At 30.7% G+C, this 15,887-nt stretch overlaps 1 protein-coding gene across 1 annotated transcript; it reads left to right on the top strand.

Annotated features, from left to right (window-relative positions):
• The first annotated feature begins 10,146 nt into the window (after positions 1–10,146).
• Positions 10,147–13,712, top strand: LOC145619258 (3-hydroxy-3-methylglutaryl-coenzyme A reductase-like). Its single transcript, XM_081673913.1, has 4 exons — positions 10,147–11,286; positions 11,744–11,925; positions 12,069–12,415; positions 13,126–13,712. Exons 1-4 carry the CDS (start codon positions 10,322–10,324, stop codon positions 13,369–13,371), a joined length of 1,740 nt encoding a protein of 579 aa, XP_081530039.1. The 5' UTR covers positions 10,147–10,321; the 3' UTR covers positions 13,372–13,712.
• The last annotated feature ends 2,175 nt before the right edge of the window (positions 13,713–15,887 follow it).

The following is a 15,887-nucleotide window of genomic DNA, read 5'->3' as shown; positions in this document are numbered from 1 at the left end:
AATCCAAGTGGCATATACTAGCTATAACTAGAACCTTAATAACATTAAATTATGACACTGTCCGTCCCACCCCTTGCTGTCTATGCTGTACATTAGACCTTTGTCATATCATAGTGCAATTGTGGCGATTTGATTTTTGTACTATTTACGTACTTTAATTCAATTGTAAAATTTAAAACGTTGCAACTAAAGTAAAACATATTTCAGTATATCAAAATCCCAATCAATTTTCTAGCCTTTTGTCTTTCACTCCTTCACCATGTTAATGCTTGAGAATCATTGAGGGAGCATGTTTACCCCACTAATTACTTTTAGATGGACAATTTATGGTAGATGAAGTATTTAATACTGTTTCGGATCAACATGTACCACTAATTTTTCAACGATGTACTATCTAGGTTATAGTAACACATCTTTATTCTGTTTTTTTTGGACTATCAACAGGATCCTGTTTAATCATAATCAAAACCTTTTTCGTTTCGAATTAATATTTTCATTGAATAGATCACTTTTTAAATTTAATACAGGATTACAGGAAGGTACTTTATAATTATACTTTCAAAAGGATGGCAAAATTAGGTTGGTAACTTGGTGTAGTGATTAGTGAGAATGGGATGTAAACTAAAAACTTAGCAGAATATATTGACTCTTTTATGCAGTTTCTGAAAAACTCCCAAAAAGAATTTAAACCTTCTTATACTTGTATATGAATGAGTTACAACGGCATCTTATATGGGTAAGAGAGGGTTCAAATATACAGAGTATATAGACTATATCATACATAACCCTTTAATCTTCGTCACTATGTCAAGATCTCACTACTTCTCAGACTCAAAATTTGAAAGTACGGAGTAAAATGTAAGAGAAACTCTCAATTAAAACTCCCAAGTTAATTTTAAAAAAACTTACGAAAGGAATCATTCAGTTTATTTTCCCTCTTTTTCAATTCAATTTGAAATTTAGTACATGATGCTACCGTCCAAGCACAGCACATGTAGTCGATGCAGACCATAAATCAAAGACTGTAACATAACACAGGTTACGACTTTACTACTCCCTCCGTTCCCTTTTGTTCTTTACGTTTCCATTTTAGGTGTTCCTTTTTATTCTTTACATTTAGTATCTTTCCTTTTATATTCATAAATTTTAGACAAAATTACCCTTGCTTTACAATATAAATACTAAAATATCCTTACTTTGTCATGTGCATTTGTACTTCTAGTTCTATTTTAATGGTTTTCTAATAATCATTATTACTTTCTCTCTTATCTCTCTTCTTTTTCCTTCTTACATTCTTCACCCCACATGTACAATATTCTTTTCCAAAGTAAAATTGTACTTTAAATCATTGAATTATTCCATTATTCCTCTACTTTACACAATTTCTTAATAACCGCGCATAATTCCAAACGTCAAAAATAAAAGGGAACGGAGGGAAGTACTTATTTGAAGATCTAGTTGCACCGGACACTTGGCTGTTAGTCATCAACATAATACAGATCCAAGATTCCCTCGAATAAAATATCTAGATTCTCTAGATCATGTTGAGTTCAAGAATGATTTTTAAGTAACTTAATTATAGTTCTAAGTTAGTTTATATCATCATTTTTTAACAGCATATTTCATATTTGACCTAAGTAAAAACGCTCGTAAGTAAACGCTATATTTCTTATACAAAGTATATAATTCCGATCGAGGTTTTTGTTTTATACCCTTAGAACTTTAATCAACATTAACAGCTTTAATTTTATCAAAAAGTAAAATATATAAACTCTAATAAAGTAATAATTGTTAAATGGACCATCTCAACCAAAAGCAATAAAGTAGTGAGAAAATACAATAAAAAGTAATGCGGAACTATGAAGGTTAACTATTATGGTTTCTTTGTCAAAAAAAAAAAAAAAAAAAAAAAAAAAAGAACACACTATTATGGTTTAGTTAAAGTTTATGCGTGGATAATATTCAATACCTGAGATCAAATCTTATGTACTAGTATTAAACTATTGCCTTGAAACTATTGACAAATTATTAGTGTGACATCTAGCGTCCAAGGGCAATAACAAGTAGTCAAGTAGCTACTTTCTTGATAGCATAGGTGTTGTGAATTTATAATGTGCCTTGCCGATAATTTAAAACAATAGCATAAATTAAATTAGTGTCTGAGTATAATGTATTCTAATTGTTTCGAGTCATTGGCAATCGACCTACATTTGGATCTTCAATAATTCTATTAAAAAAAAATGGGTTAGAATTTGGACCTTGATGATCTAATCATAACCTAATAGATACGTAGTATATTCTAATTCAAATGTATGATAATAGAAGCATATCGCATCAAATCACTCCATGTACGTACTCCATCGCTTAATCTATCGTCCATAAATTTGAATAGTCATAATCAAACACTTAACATATTTTAATTGTTAAATGTGTTAGTTTTGATGTAAAATTTATCATGTATTAATATTAATATTCTTCATATGCAATCCCCCCCCCTCCCCTTCCCCATTTGGATAGGCACAAAGGAGGTTGAGGTATACTGTAGATATTATTAATTTAAAGTTTTAATTAATTTTATATAGGTTTTAATTCACTAGAACATTACAAATTACAAATGAAGGAGGAGGATTCGAACTACTCGTGTAACTTATCATACATACAAGTATACAACATACATAGGGTATGTTCAGTTCAGCTTAATTTCATTTTAGTTCATCTTCAATCAATTCAGTTCAGTTCAGCACCTAATTTCCTTTTCTCATAAAACATTCATTTCAGCTCAGTTTAGTTCAGCTCAGTTCAATAAATGTGAAAATGTCCTCTTGTCATTAGATTGATAGCGTGTTGAATCATTGGTACAATGTTTCCAAGAATATCTCGTCCATGTATTATTTCCGAACATTTCTCCACCACGTAAAACATGAAACTTCAAAATACCTTTCATGTCAATTTTACAAAGTGGTTGAACTCTTGTGTCCAAATCAGTTTGAGGGCATTGAGGAAAACGTGAATGTTGTCATTAAACTACAAAGAAAAATGGGAAATGGCATAAAAATCGTGATATATGCAATCGTATTGGTCAAAAAATATCGCTTCATCAAAACTATAATTAGCAATCAAATTAAAAAAAAGACAATTTTGATTAGGAGCTCCAAATGAATTTTAATTTTCCAAATAGAATTATAAAAAAGACAATTTTGATTAGAAGCTCCAATTGAATTTTAGTTTTCCAAATAGAAATCGAGTAGATAGCATGACATATTGACATCAACACGTTATTTCAGTAAGAATATACGATTACATCATTAACCCCGAAATAATTGAAAATTTAATAGGGAATAATTGAATAAACCATGGATATGGAGTATCAATCAACTTTGGCTAATGTCAAAAATTAAATTAAAATACAAAGGAAACCAAATAGAAATTACCAAAAATCAATTGAAATTTGTGTGAAAACAACAAGAATCAATATCAATATTTTTTTTTATTTTTTTTATTTTTATTTTATATATTTTATTTTATTTATTATTATTTTTTGAAGTAAATCAATAACAAGACTTGAAACGCAATGCAGTAAAAGATATGGTCGAGAGAAAAAGGCCATGAGTTTACATGTTAAGTCAATAATCCGCATAGATTTAGATAAATTAAGAATGACATGCTATTTTTGTTTTATTATACATGTTAGCCATTGACTAAAGAATTAGCTTAATTATTTCTCCTTATAAAGAAAAACACATATTAGGTCAAATAAAGTGAGTATGTAGAACAACACATTTGACGCAATAAATTGGTGACAAGGTGGTATAGAATGAGCCGCGCGGTGGTGTTGGTGGTGATGCAATTGGGGTCTACAGGATAATAGAGAAGGCAAGGAGGGAAAGGTAATGGTTGGGACAAGGAGGAAAGATAAATCGAGGCTTTATATATATGAATCGACTTTAATTTGGCCGAGCTTTAAATTAATTAGGTTGATAAAAATTATTAGTGTTTGAGTTTACTCCTGTAAAAAGTCAAATTTGAACTTGGCTCGTTAGAATTTGGCTTATTTGAGCTTTGTTCACATACATGCTCGGTTGCATTTCAAATTTGAGATCGAATTTGATATTAACTAAATCGAGCTAGATAAAATAAACGAGTCTCATCAAGTACCCTAGTCATTAATTTAGTTTACTTAAATAAATTTTCATGCGTAACAAACATTTTGATTTCAGTTAATAGACATACATATACTAAAGTAGTTTTAAAACATCACATATTATTTTTAGTTTCAACAAACTTTAAAACAAGTTATAATCAAACATAAACAACCTTAAAAACAAGCTTAAACGAGTTGTTGCTCATGAACATTAAACGAATCAAACATTATGTTGTTCGAGTTTATCAACTCAAACTCATTTACTTATATTAAAAAGCTTAAAATTTTTGCCCTGACCGACATTGTTCATTTATTCCAAGTAGTTCAAAAACATCATTTCATTTACACCCCTAGCAAGCTAAATATTATTATTTCATTAATCTACAACTAATATTCAAATCGGATCGTGTTGTTTAATTGAGACTTTTTCTTAAGGGACTTTCTTCGAACTACACCCTATCTCTTTAACTCTCCTGCCCTCATAAGATCGAAGAGCCGGGTTTATCTAAACTATAGGCAATCGATATTGAACGTTACTCATAAGAGTCATGCATGACTTTACAAGACTTGTTCTAATTAAACACACTCTCTGACTGACTTTCATGCAACAATGCAAGTAGATTAGCAAGTGATGACTAGTAAAACAAATATCTTCGTACCATATTGAATAATTGCTACAAAATTTTAGTCATTAATTGATATTTAACACAAATCTAATCTAATCCATTGTATTTGTTCCATATTTCCTTTAATTCTAACTTTTAGGGTTTATAATTTTCTACTATAAGTACTATAGACTCATATGTATGTTTGTCACTATTTGACTCTTCTTTAATATGATGATTCCATTGTACTTTGTCAATCAAATTTCTAGCCTTCGCCACATGATTTTGAATTTTGACCAACTTTATCTTATGAAAAATCATTAACTTAAACTAAATATCTAAGAAAAAGGTATCAATTTGTTTGAATAATGTTTGATTATGCACTATATTTTGGTGAATAAAACAGTGTGATTACGATGATGTACAAATATAGAGTTTGATTCTTATGAATTTTCTGGTTCCACTTATAGAATTTTCTTATTCTACTGATAGAACTTTTACTAAGTTTAGACATACAATATTTACAAATTAGATAAATTTGTCTAAATTTCCTTGTGTATGTCATTGTGTATTTGTGTATGTTCTAAGCAAGTAAGAGCAAGTTTCTATTAGACGTTTTTTCAAACCGTATGGTACATTAAGAATAAACCAAAACTATACTCAGTGTTACTTTAGCCGCCTATGTTTAATTACAATCATTGAAATTTAAACCTGCATGTTTGTCAATATATATATATAACATACACAATTAATATTTTCCATTTATCTCATAGAAAAAATGGTGATATTTTGAATTGCTAAGTCGTTAGTGCATGATACATTAGATTAATTAATTTGTAAAACTGTCTCATTCAAGGTTTTGCTTTGTAATACAAAGTATAATCTCCGATCTTTACCTTATTTTTATTATTACTTTAGAATTTTCATTTATATATTGCGTGCTTGTATGGTTGAAGATATTAAATTGGTGATCAAATATGTACGTAGCAGAACTTTGTAAGAAAATCAAACGGGACAAACAATCGCAAACAAACGAAGAACATCTCATGATGAAAATAAATATCAGGCTTGCATCATGAGCAGATTGATTATTGGGCAAATATATATAGTTGACTAAATAATACAAGTACTAAGTACTTCGTATAATCGTATATATAGTACTTTGTATATATTTGTATTGATATAATTATATGATTTGGTGTGCATTGCATCACTTAAACAATTAAATACTAAATTAATTGCTCCCAAAATCCTTAAGACGTGGTAAATCCGATAAGAATATTAAGCCAAAATTTGGTGGTTAACCATTAATCATTTTGTCCAGCTTTATTTGGCAGATATGTAAAGAGTTGCTGAAAATGACACATTACTCTATAGACGTGTTTATGATATTTGATCAACTACAAAATCTACAAGAATATTTCCCGCCATATAATGTATACGTGTGGAACCATGTACTCCGTATATGTGTATTACAAGTATTTATAATTTACGTGTTCGAAAATATATTACTCGTATTTATTGTTGGGATATATAGTTATATTATTATAAATAAAAAATTATACTGTATTGTATTTCGTATTATGTAGTCTTACTTTTGTCCACCGATTAAATGTAAATTGCATAAACAAGTATATATTAAGGATTAAAGACACATTTAAATTAAATATACATACATTAATGATATAGCTAGAGTCCAAAATGCGCGCCTACATCATCATAAATTTTTTTGATATAATTTTCAAGATATTGTTGAGTGTAATGCTGGTATTTGTTTTTTATCAATTGCAATAGATTGTTTTTATATGAAGTATTTAGTTCAAATGATATTAATAAGGCTTTATAAATTTAGAAATTAATATACAGAGTACATGCTACCTAACCTGACACGTTATAACTAGTTAAAAAATAATACAGAGTAATGAACTTTATATTACGGGCGTATTAGGTCAAGCAAAAGCTAGGAGAGCAAGTTACAAGGAAAATTTTTAATGAGCGAGTTTGCTTTTTTAACTATGTGTCGGTAATCCATTGGTTGTTGGAGAAATCAGGCCGGGCATGTAACCACCAACCACCGAGTAGCAATGAGATAGATTACCCATATATATAGCATATGAAACTCTGATCTTAATTAATTATAATACGGAGTACTTAGCTTGCTTGTTAGGTATATATAATAAACATTTCCTCTCATATTTTGTGTCGACCAAACACATATTAACAACAATACAAGATACATGTGCACAATATAACGTAAAATTACATACAAACAATCATTATATATATTCTTATATACTACAATAGTATATATAATCCGTGCATAATAACCTAATTAATCAAGTTTTTTTTTTTTTTTTTTTTTTTTTTTTTTTTGAAGCCAAGAAATTTTATTATTGTCATTAACATGTTTTACTTCATAAATCTTCATCACTTGACATGAATTAAATTATGAAGTATATATTGTTTGAGTGAAAATTTAATTTCCATGAGAAGATTTATCTAAGGGATAGATGGTAAATACTTCAATACTCACATCGATCAAACAATAATCTCTAATTTTTACTCTGTACTTGCTAAAATTCTCTCATAAATTTAAACATGCAACTCCTTAGAGTATATACACAAGTACTCTTAACACAAATCCGTATTATACTAAATAAGTAAATACTACTTCATAATTCATATTACTCATGCAGTCATGCGTTATAAATTAGTATACTTCATTGAGTTCATTCATGATGATTATTATTACACAACTCCTACTTGTACGCACATATTCTTAATTTTATGTGTCTATAAACTACTTTGTATTTTGACATAGATAAAAAAAAAAAAAAAAAAAAAAAAAAACCTACTTCGTCGTACACATACCATTATATGACAATTTTTATACGATAAAATGTGTCATTTTACGTAATTACGTATCATTGTGACAAGACCATAGATTGGACTATTGGAGTCCAATAATGTTCATACTAGTATGAGTTATTGAGTTTATATAAATCAACCACAATATATGTCTACATGCAACGGTTTTAAGTCGTTCTACCCAAGAAAAAAGGAAAGGACAAGACTATGATGTTTTTGTCATTTTATCATTTTTTTTTTTTTTTTACAACTTTCTATGTTTATTTAACTTGCATGTCTTGAATCTTCGCATGTCTAATTTCCAACAAAGTACGCTTCACTCTTTCTTCCGCCCTTCACTTTAGAACATCAGCAACCGTGATCCAAATAATCTCGTCATTTCACCACAAAGTTTATACTTTTACATTATTGTATACTAGTACTAGTGTATATATTTAAGTATAATATATAATTCTTTTGACCAATAAAAGAATTGAAGCAATTTTGTATTATCTTAAACTTCTTTTGTTCCTTCTTTTGACATTGCAATACGAAAGAGATTACACTGTTCAAAGCTTAATATAAGTAGTAAATACTCCGTTTCATATATAATGGTAAAATTAATTAGTTCGAAGATAATTCATAGTTGATAAGAATCATAAAATATTGAGCGAATTTACAAAATTCCACATAATTTTAAATTTTTCTTACTTACATATGTAATATATGGAGTTAAAGAGATAATATATATATAAAATAATGCGTACGTAAGTGCAAATGTTGCAATTTTAAAAAATTAAAAGAAATATAATTATGTCAATCTCACATGGTGGCTTAATTAGCTTATTATGTAATAAGTGATCACAAAAAAAAATTGAAATGATATCACGAATAGGATAAAATATTCCGATTCGTAGAAAACAACATTTTAATATGAATATATGGTAAATGGAGTTGTTACAACTTGAAAAGTAAAATTTCAACTTTGATTGTACATTTTAGATTTGTAGGCGCATGACCTAATGCCTGTAATTCGTTATTCCATGAAAAATATATATACTACTCGTATTATCTTCTTGCCTTTCAATTGACAAGAACTAAAGTTTTTGTCATATTTGGTGTGCATGAAAATTTTGTCATAGTTGGTGTACGTGCATGGTAAATTTTTTTCTTGGAGCTTAGATTTCATTTGCACCAAGTACCACAAAGTTGGAGAGTGAGGACTATTATTTATAAATTATAAGAATATAGTACCAAGTAAAGGTAAGACTAGTACTTGACTTTCTTAGTAATAAGATTCAATTTATATCTTAAATTTTAGAGGTGTTGGCTCATGATTTATAAATAAAAGTATTTGAAGGTGGGTGTTCCTATAATTTTTTTACTTTCGTTGTATATTAACTTGGGGTTAGAAGTAATAATGTGAAAGTCAAATTCCTAGCTAATGTAAATTAGTATAATTTTTTGTTAATCAATGAAAAACTAGAAACAATATACTTGTATGATTGCATTAATAATGCATTGATAGTAAGAATATAATAGTAGTTTAATAAGATCCAAGAGGACAACGTATTGTATATTAAAATTTATGTTCTATATGGTTTGACTAGATTTTTTTTATATGAGAAGTATGTTTTCAAGGGAAAACACATGTGTAAATCAAGTTTTTTTTTTATTTTTTAATTTCTTTTATTAAAAGAGATAAAAAGAAAAGGAAAATGATCAATAATGGAAATGGAAGGAAGAAGCTAAGATAAATGGAACGTGAGTAAGAACTAAGAAGTAGAGGGGACATGTGTTTTTCTTCAATTCCTTCCAAAAGTTTATTCGAAAATGTGCTTTATTAACGTAGTCATATAATTATTACTTATTAAAACTATCTCAATGTTTAGTTCTCAAATAAAGTATAAATTATTTCATTCGATAATTAAAGTTATTATTATTGGTCAAAATTTTGCATCGACAAATATATTAGTACCTAGGACACTAAACATAACCAATGGGAGTGCAAATGTGCAATCCTTCACAAGGAGGCCAGTTTAATTCATTATAAATAATGTATTTTAATCTTATCTTCAATATATAATTCTTTATTGTAGTATACCTAAGGCGGATCGTCAACGTGTTCATTGAGCTCATCAACTTGCTGGAGAAGCGGCGGTTAATATTATTTGCTTTAGTTTTAATATACGAAGTATAATATGTTTGTGTTCTTTGTCAAAAAAAAAGAAAAAAGAAAAAAAAATAAAATAATAATAATAATAATTAATAATAATAATAATTCTTTATAAAAAAATTAAAAAACCCAAAAATGAGTTAGTTAAACAAATTCGAATTCACACGACCATAGTAACATGACTACCATCACCATTGATGGACCATTTATTCATACAGAATTACACACTACATGACTACATACTTAAGCACGTGCAAATAATACAACATTAACAATTGGCACAATATTACCACCCTCGAGTCTCACGTGCCACTTCCCCCTTCTACCTCGTTCTTCCTCCACTCATAAACCCCTATAAATTCTCCCCCTTTTTCTCTTTCTCCCCCCAAACTAAATGACTACTAAACCCATTTCTTCTTTTTTTATTCTTTCTTCTTAATATTTCTAATTAATCAAAATAATTAATTATTTTAAAACACCTAAATTCTCTAACTTCCTCAATTCCCACTTTTCCAATTTTACCCTTTTCTCTCTCCTCTTCATTTCCCGGTGATGGATGTCCGGCGACGACAACCACCACCGCCACCGGCGTCGGCGAATTTGAAACAACTTCGCCGGAAAACTTTCGCCGGAGATGAGTCGCCGAAAGCTTCCGACGCTTTGCCTCTTCCTCTCTACATCACTAATGGCGTTTTTCTAACCCTATTTTTTGGGGTTGTTTACTTTCTTCTTCAACGATGGAGGGAGAAGATCAGAAATTCTACCCCTCTTCATGTTGTTTCTCTTTCAGAAATTTCTGCTATTGTTGCTTTCTTAGCTTCATTCATTTATCTTCTAGGGTTCTTTGGAATCGATTTTGTTCAATCGTTTATTTCACCCAGATCATCGTATGATGATGATGAAGAAGTTATTGAAGAAGTGAGTAATGAACAGCAGATTCTCAAAGAGGATAAACGAATTCCTTGCGGAATTCCAATCCCTTTACCTGAGAAAAAATTGGAGGTTCATCAATTGCCGAAAACCCTAGATCTTACCCCAGAAGATGAAGAAATTGTTCAATCTGTTGTTAAGGGTTCAACACCTTCGTATTCGTTGGAATCGAAACTTGGTGATTGTTTCCGAGCTGCGAAGATTCGGAGAGAAGCGCTTCAGAGGACTACAGGACGATCAATTGTAGGGTTGCCATTAGACGGGTTCGATTATGAATCAATTTTAGGACAATGCTGCGAAATGCCGGTTGGATTTATCCAGATTCCGGTGGGAATTGCCGGGCCATTGTTGCTAGATGGGATAGAGTATTCGGTACCGATGGCGACGACGGAGGGATGCTTGGTTGCGAGTACAAATCGGGGGTGTAAGGCGATTATGATGTCTGGTGGTGCAGCTAGTGTGATATTGAAGGATGGAATGACTAGAGCTCCTGTTGTTAGGTTTGGATCAGCTAGAAGAGCTGCTGACCTTAAGTTTTTTCTGGAAGATCCTGCTAATTTTGAGACCATTTCTCTTGTTTTCAACAAGTAAGTCTTTTGATTTTGAAATTTGAATTTGATTTGTTTTTGCTTTCTTTAGGATTTGATTATGTTTTTGGTTTGGGTAATTTTTGACATTTTTGTTGCTTTTCATCTGATAATGATTGACATCATAGATAACTATTTAGGAAATCAAACTATTAATGATGGTAAATGTTGAATAATGTTGACCATGATGATGTTGATGTTTTTATGGGTTTCAAATTAAATTATGGAAAATATCTGATTTTTTTTTTTTTTACTATATCCTTATTTTTTTTTATATCCAATCTTAGATTATGGAAGAAAGATTTAAACTTTGTGATCTCCATTTTATGAGATCATTAGCCAAATTTTGGGGATTAGGATAATTTTTAATTATTTTTTAATTTTATAAATTTTGTATATGATGATGATTGATTGTAACTTTGGGCTGATATTTGTGTTGTTTGTTGGGTAAAAATAGGTCAAGTAGATTTGCAAGGCTTCAGGAGGTTAAGTGTGCTATTGCTGGAAAGAACTTGTATGTCAGGTTTACTTGCAGAACTGGTGATGCCATGGGAATGAACATGGTTTCTAAAGGTGTTCAAAATGTGTTGGAGTTTCTCCAGAGTGATTTCCCTGACATGGATGTTATTGGCATCTCTGGTGAGCTTATAATTTTTTCGTAACGAGTCGTTATCGTTAATTATATTGGTTTATCATTGATTTGGATTGAACTAGTTAGACTTGCAATTGTTTAGGGAACTTTAGTAGTAAAACTTAAGTTGGAACCTTTTGCAAATGTATAGGAAACTATTGCTCAGACAAGAAGCCGGCTGCCGTAAACTGGATTGAAGGAAGAGGAAAGTCTGTTGTTTGTGAGGCTGTCATCAAGGAAGACATTGTGAAGAAGGTCCTTAAGACCGATGTGGCTTCCCTTGTAGAGCTTAACATGCTCAAGAATCTTACTGGGTCTGCTGTGGCGGGTTCTCTTGGTGGATTCAATGCTCATGCCGCCAACATCGTGTCTGCCATATACATTGCCACGGGGCAAGATCCAGCACAAAACGTTGAAAGTTCTCAATGTATTACCATGATGGAAGCCGTTAATGACGGCAAGGATCTACATATCTCTGTTAGCATGCCCTCTATTGAGGTAATTGGACTGCTTCATGGATCCATTTTTGTCTGTTTTATGCATATTGCTAAGCTATGTGACGTTATAATATTTCTGATTGATTGTCTTCTATTGGTTCTATCTATTACATTTAAAGCATATTCATTAAATGATTTTACACCAAACTGAACTTTGATGGACCATTGATTTTACACCAATCCGAAGTTGAAACTTCAGTCATTTCTATAGATGTAAAACTCAACGCGTATGAGGTGAAACTATTTGCGTGCTTGATTTGTCTAGATTCAAGCCACGCCATTAGTTGAGTGGTATGTTTTGGAGTATCGGTGGAATTCAAGCTGTAGTGTTCATAAAGGACCACCTTTCTTGAAAAGATTTTTTTTTTTTGCGGTGGAATTTGAGTGATGGTAGGGCAACATTCTTTGTAAAAAGCATGAATGTTTGGTTTAGTTGTGGTTAATTTTCGAGTTTGCCAGACTGCATCACATGTGACAATGCCGACTTGCAAGTGCTATCAAAGTTTTTTGTGGCATCTTTGCGGGTCTACACCAAGATTTTCGTTGCATGTGTCTATGGGGCCATTGACGTACTGTCGGTTTGGTCCTTCCATTTCAATTTAGTGAACCACGTTTTGATTTTTGTGGTAAATAATTCTTGGTAATTTACATCGTTGTAATGTAGTACGGAGTACTACTTTCCTGATACTTACCATTTTTTACTGGTATCAGGTTGGAACAGTGGGAGGTGGTACTCAACTAGCTTCTCAATCAGCTTGCCTTAACTTGCTGGGAGTCAAGGGTGCAAACAGGGAGGCTGCTGGAGGGAACGCCAGACTTTTGGCCACCGTTGTTGCTGGTTCTGTTCTTGCCGGGGAGCTCTCTTTGATGTCTGCAATTGCTGCTGGGCAACTTGTTAGAAGTCACATGAAATACAATCGATCAAATAGAGATATGTCTAAAGTTGGCTCTTCCTAAAAAGGCTGCTTTGACATTATCATAACCTTCAACCTCCTGATCTAGCCGAAAGATCAGTGAGAAAGACCGCGTTGAGAGGTCAAAAATGGGAAAGAGAGAAAGAAAGGAGTGACCACGAGTGATCAGCTTTAGCAATCCTTGTAGTAGATTAGAGATGTTTCCTCTTCTCTCTTTTCTAGCTTCTTGCAGATTTGTGTAAAATGGGGAGAAGGGCTGTAAGCTTGTGTTGGGTTTCTTTTTTTTTTTTTTCTTGACAGATTACTGCATAGTTCATCATCTTTGTTTGAACTTTTAGTTTGCATGTGTTTCAGAAATAAGAAAAATGTCTATAATTAATTTTATTATACTCTAATTTTATTTTTTTTTGGAAACAATATTATACTCTATTTTTGTTATCTGTATATTCTTCTTCCTTTCCTGCTATTCAGAAGAGGCAGGGCAAGTTCAGGTTCAAATAATAGACATTCATTCTCAACTCTGTTCTTGTCTACAATTACTATTGAACTCTTTAAGTATTTATTAATTTCTTTCAAAATATTACAAGAGATTATTATGAATATATATATCTGAACGAAAAATATTCCAAGAGATTATATGAATATATATCGGAACGAAATAATATCAACAATACTTGTATTACGTATCTTTTTGTATGAAATTCAAGTGTTTTTCACTAGTTGTTGAGTAGTATGAGTACTTAATAAGTTCATTAGTCACTTTGTCAAAAACAAAAAATAAAAAAATGTTCATTGTCCACTTTTACTGCTAGACTTGCATAAAAATGTGTCAAAAATATTTATTTGCTATACAACTATAATCTAACCAAACTTGCACCCAAAAAAAAAAAAATCTAACAAGACTTTTTTAGAAGTGAGCACCGATATTGTCAATATATTACTACTTTACGAGTATATAGAAAGGCATATGCCAATGTTTTTAAACCTTTTTTCCCGACTTTAAGTTCATCATGACCTGTATAATTAGATACAGAGTTCTTAAATATGATTTTACGAGACTACGAATTCCAAAATAGTGATAGCATGGTGCACAACTACTACTATTCATATTCTACAATCAATACAAATTGTATATCAATGCTAATAGTGATGTTTTTGTTAGTTAATTAAAAAACAATCTTAAAACTTCAATTCTTGGCTGTTACCTAGCTGGGGGAGTGGGTGTGATAGCATGAATCAAAATTTCAATAAATAAAAGGAGAAGTCTATAATAAAGTTTTGGTAATCACGTTACATTAATAGCAGGGATTCTCTGGCTAGAAGTTGTCATATTAGTGAGCTTAATTACAATAATTAGTTTTTTGTCCAGGGTGTTCTAATGTGGGCCTAAATGTGATTATTTATACTAATTTTACGCTAATCTTGATCTATAATTATCGTTGGATGGCGAAAGAAAGGCACTCACTTAGTGGGGTGGAATCATTCATATGGAAGAGGCTAGATGACTAGATCCATCTATGAGTTTTTTTTTTTTTTTTTAAAAAAAAAAAAAAAACTTATTTATTATTATTTTTCTAATGTGATACCAGTTACATCATTAATAAGGTTATTAGGAACATATTAACTACTCCGTAAGTACTTTTGTATGGTAATGATAAAATATTGATGAATAGTCATAAAACTTAATAAGGTGGAATCGTTCATAATAATATAAACAAGCTACATGTATTTTGTATAAAACATTATTTACGCAATTGACCCTCATTTCATGTCACTTTGATTGCAATTTCTTTCCAACCATGGAGTTTATTAAGTTTATTTGTATATTGCATACGTGAATTGAACAATATGTATTATTGGGCTAAATAATCCCATGAGGACGAGGCCATGGTAGGACAAACTAAAATCTAAATAAATTAAAGAGAGAGGGTAATACATGCTTTATTTTGACTTATTTTATTACTAATTAATATATACATAGAATAAATAATACTCCGTAACATAAAATAAAATAAGTTGTCAAAATTTCAAACTGCTATCAACTTCAATTATAAGTATGATTATGATATACAAATAAACTCATGTCTATATTGAGAAACATGCATGTGCAAGTGCAACTATAATGAGCTAACAACTCTTTAGAATGAACACCTTCATTGAATGATTAAGGATTATTAATTAGGGACGAAAGAAGGCTTTTTTCTTCTTCTTTGAAGTGAAGGAACGAAAAAAGTACTCCATGTGTTTACGAATGAATGGATACTATCATTGACTTGAGAACCAAAGAAGGTACCCAATTAATTAACTATTAAGTCAATTATTGCCCAAATTCTTGTGAAGGACCTTGCTTATTCGCAAGATAGTACCAATTCTGATACACTATTTTCTTCCTCAATTGATAACTCATCCATTAAGGCCCATTAATGCCAAGGAAAAAGACAATTAATTTTTTTGACATTTAATATTAAATATTAAAGTAACTTACGTAAAGCGCTCTTTCAGTCTCTACTATCTTTAAATTAATGAAGCCCTCACACACAATATGTGTGTAAAATGATC

Source organism: Chenopodium album, chromosome 27 (assembly GCF_948465745.1).
Source record: "Chenopodium album chromosome 27, dcCheAlbu1.1, whole genome shotgun sequence".
NCBI classification, from domain to species: domain Eukaryota; kingdom Viridiplantae; phylum Streptophyta; class Magnoliopsida; order Caryophyllales; family Amaranthaceae; genus Chenopodium; species Chenopodium album.
The sequence above is the reverse complement of the archived record's forward strand: the minus strand, read 5'-3'. Positions and strand labels throughout refer to the sequence as shown.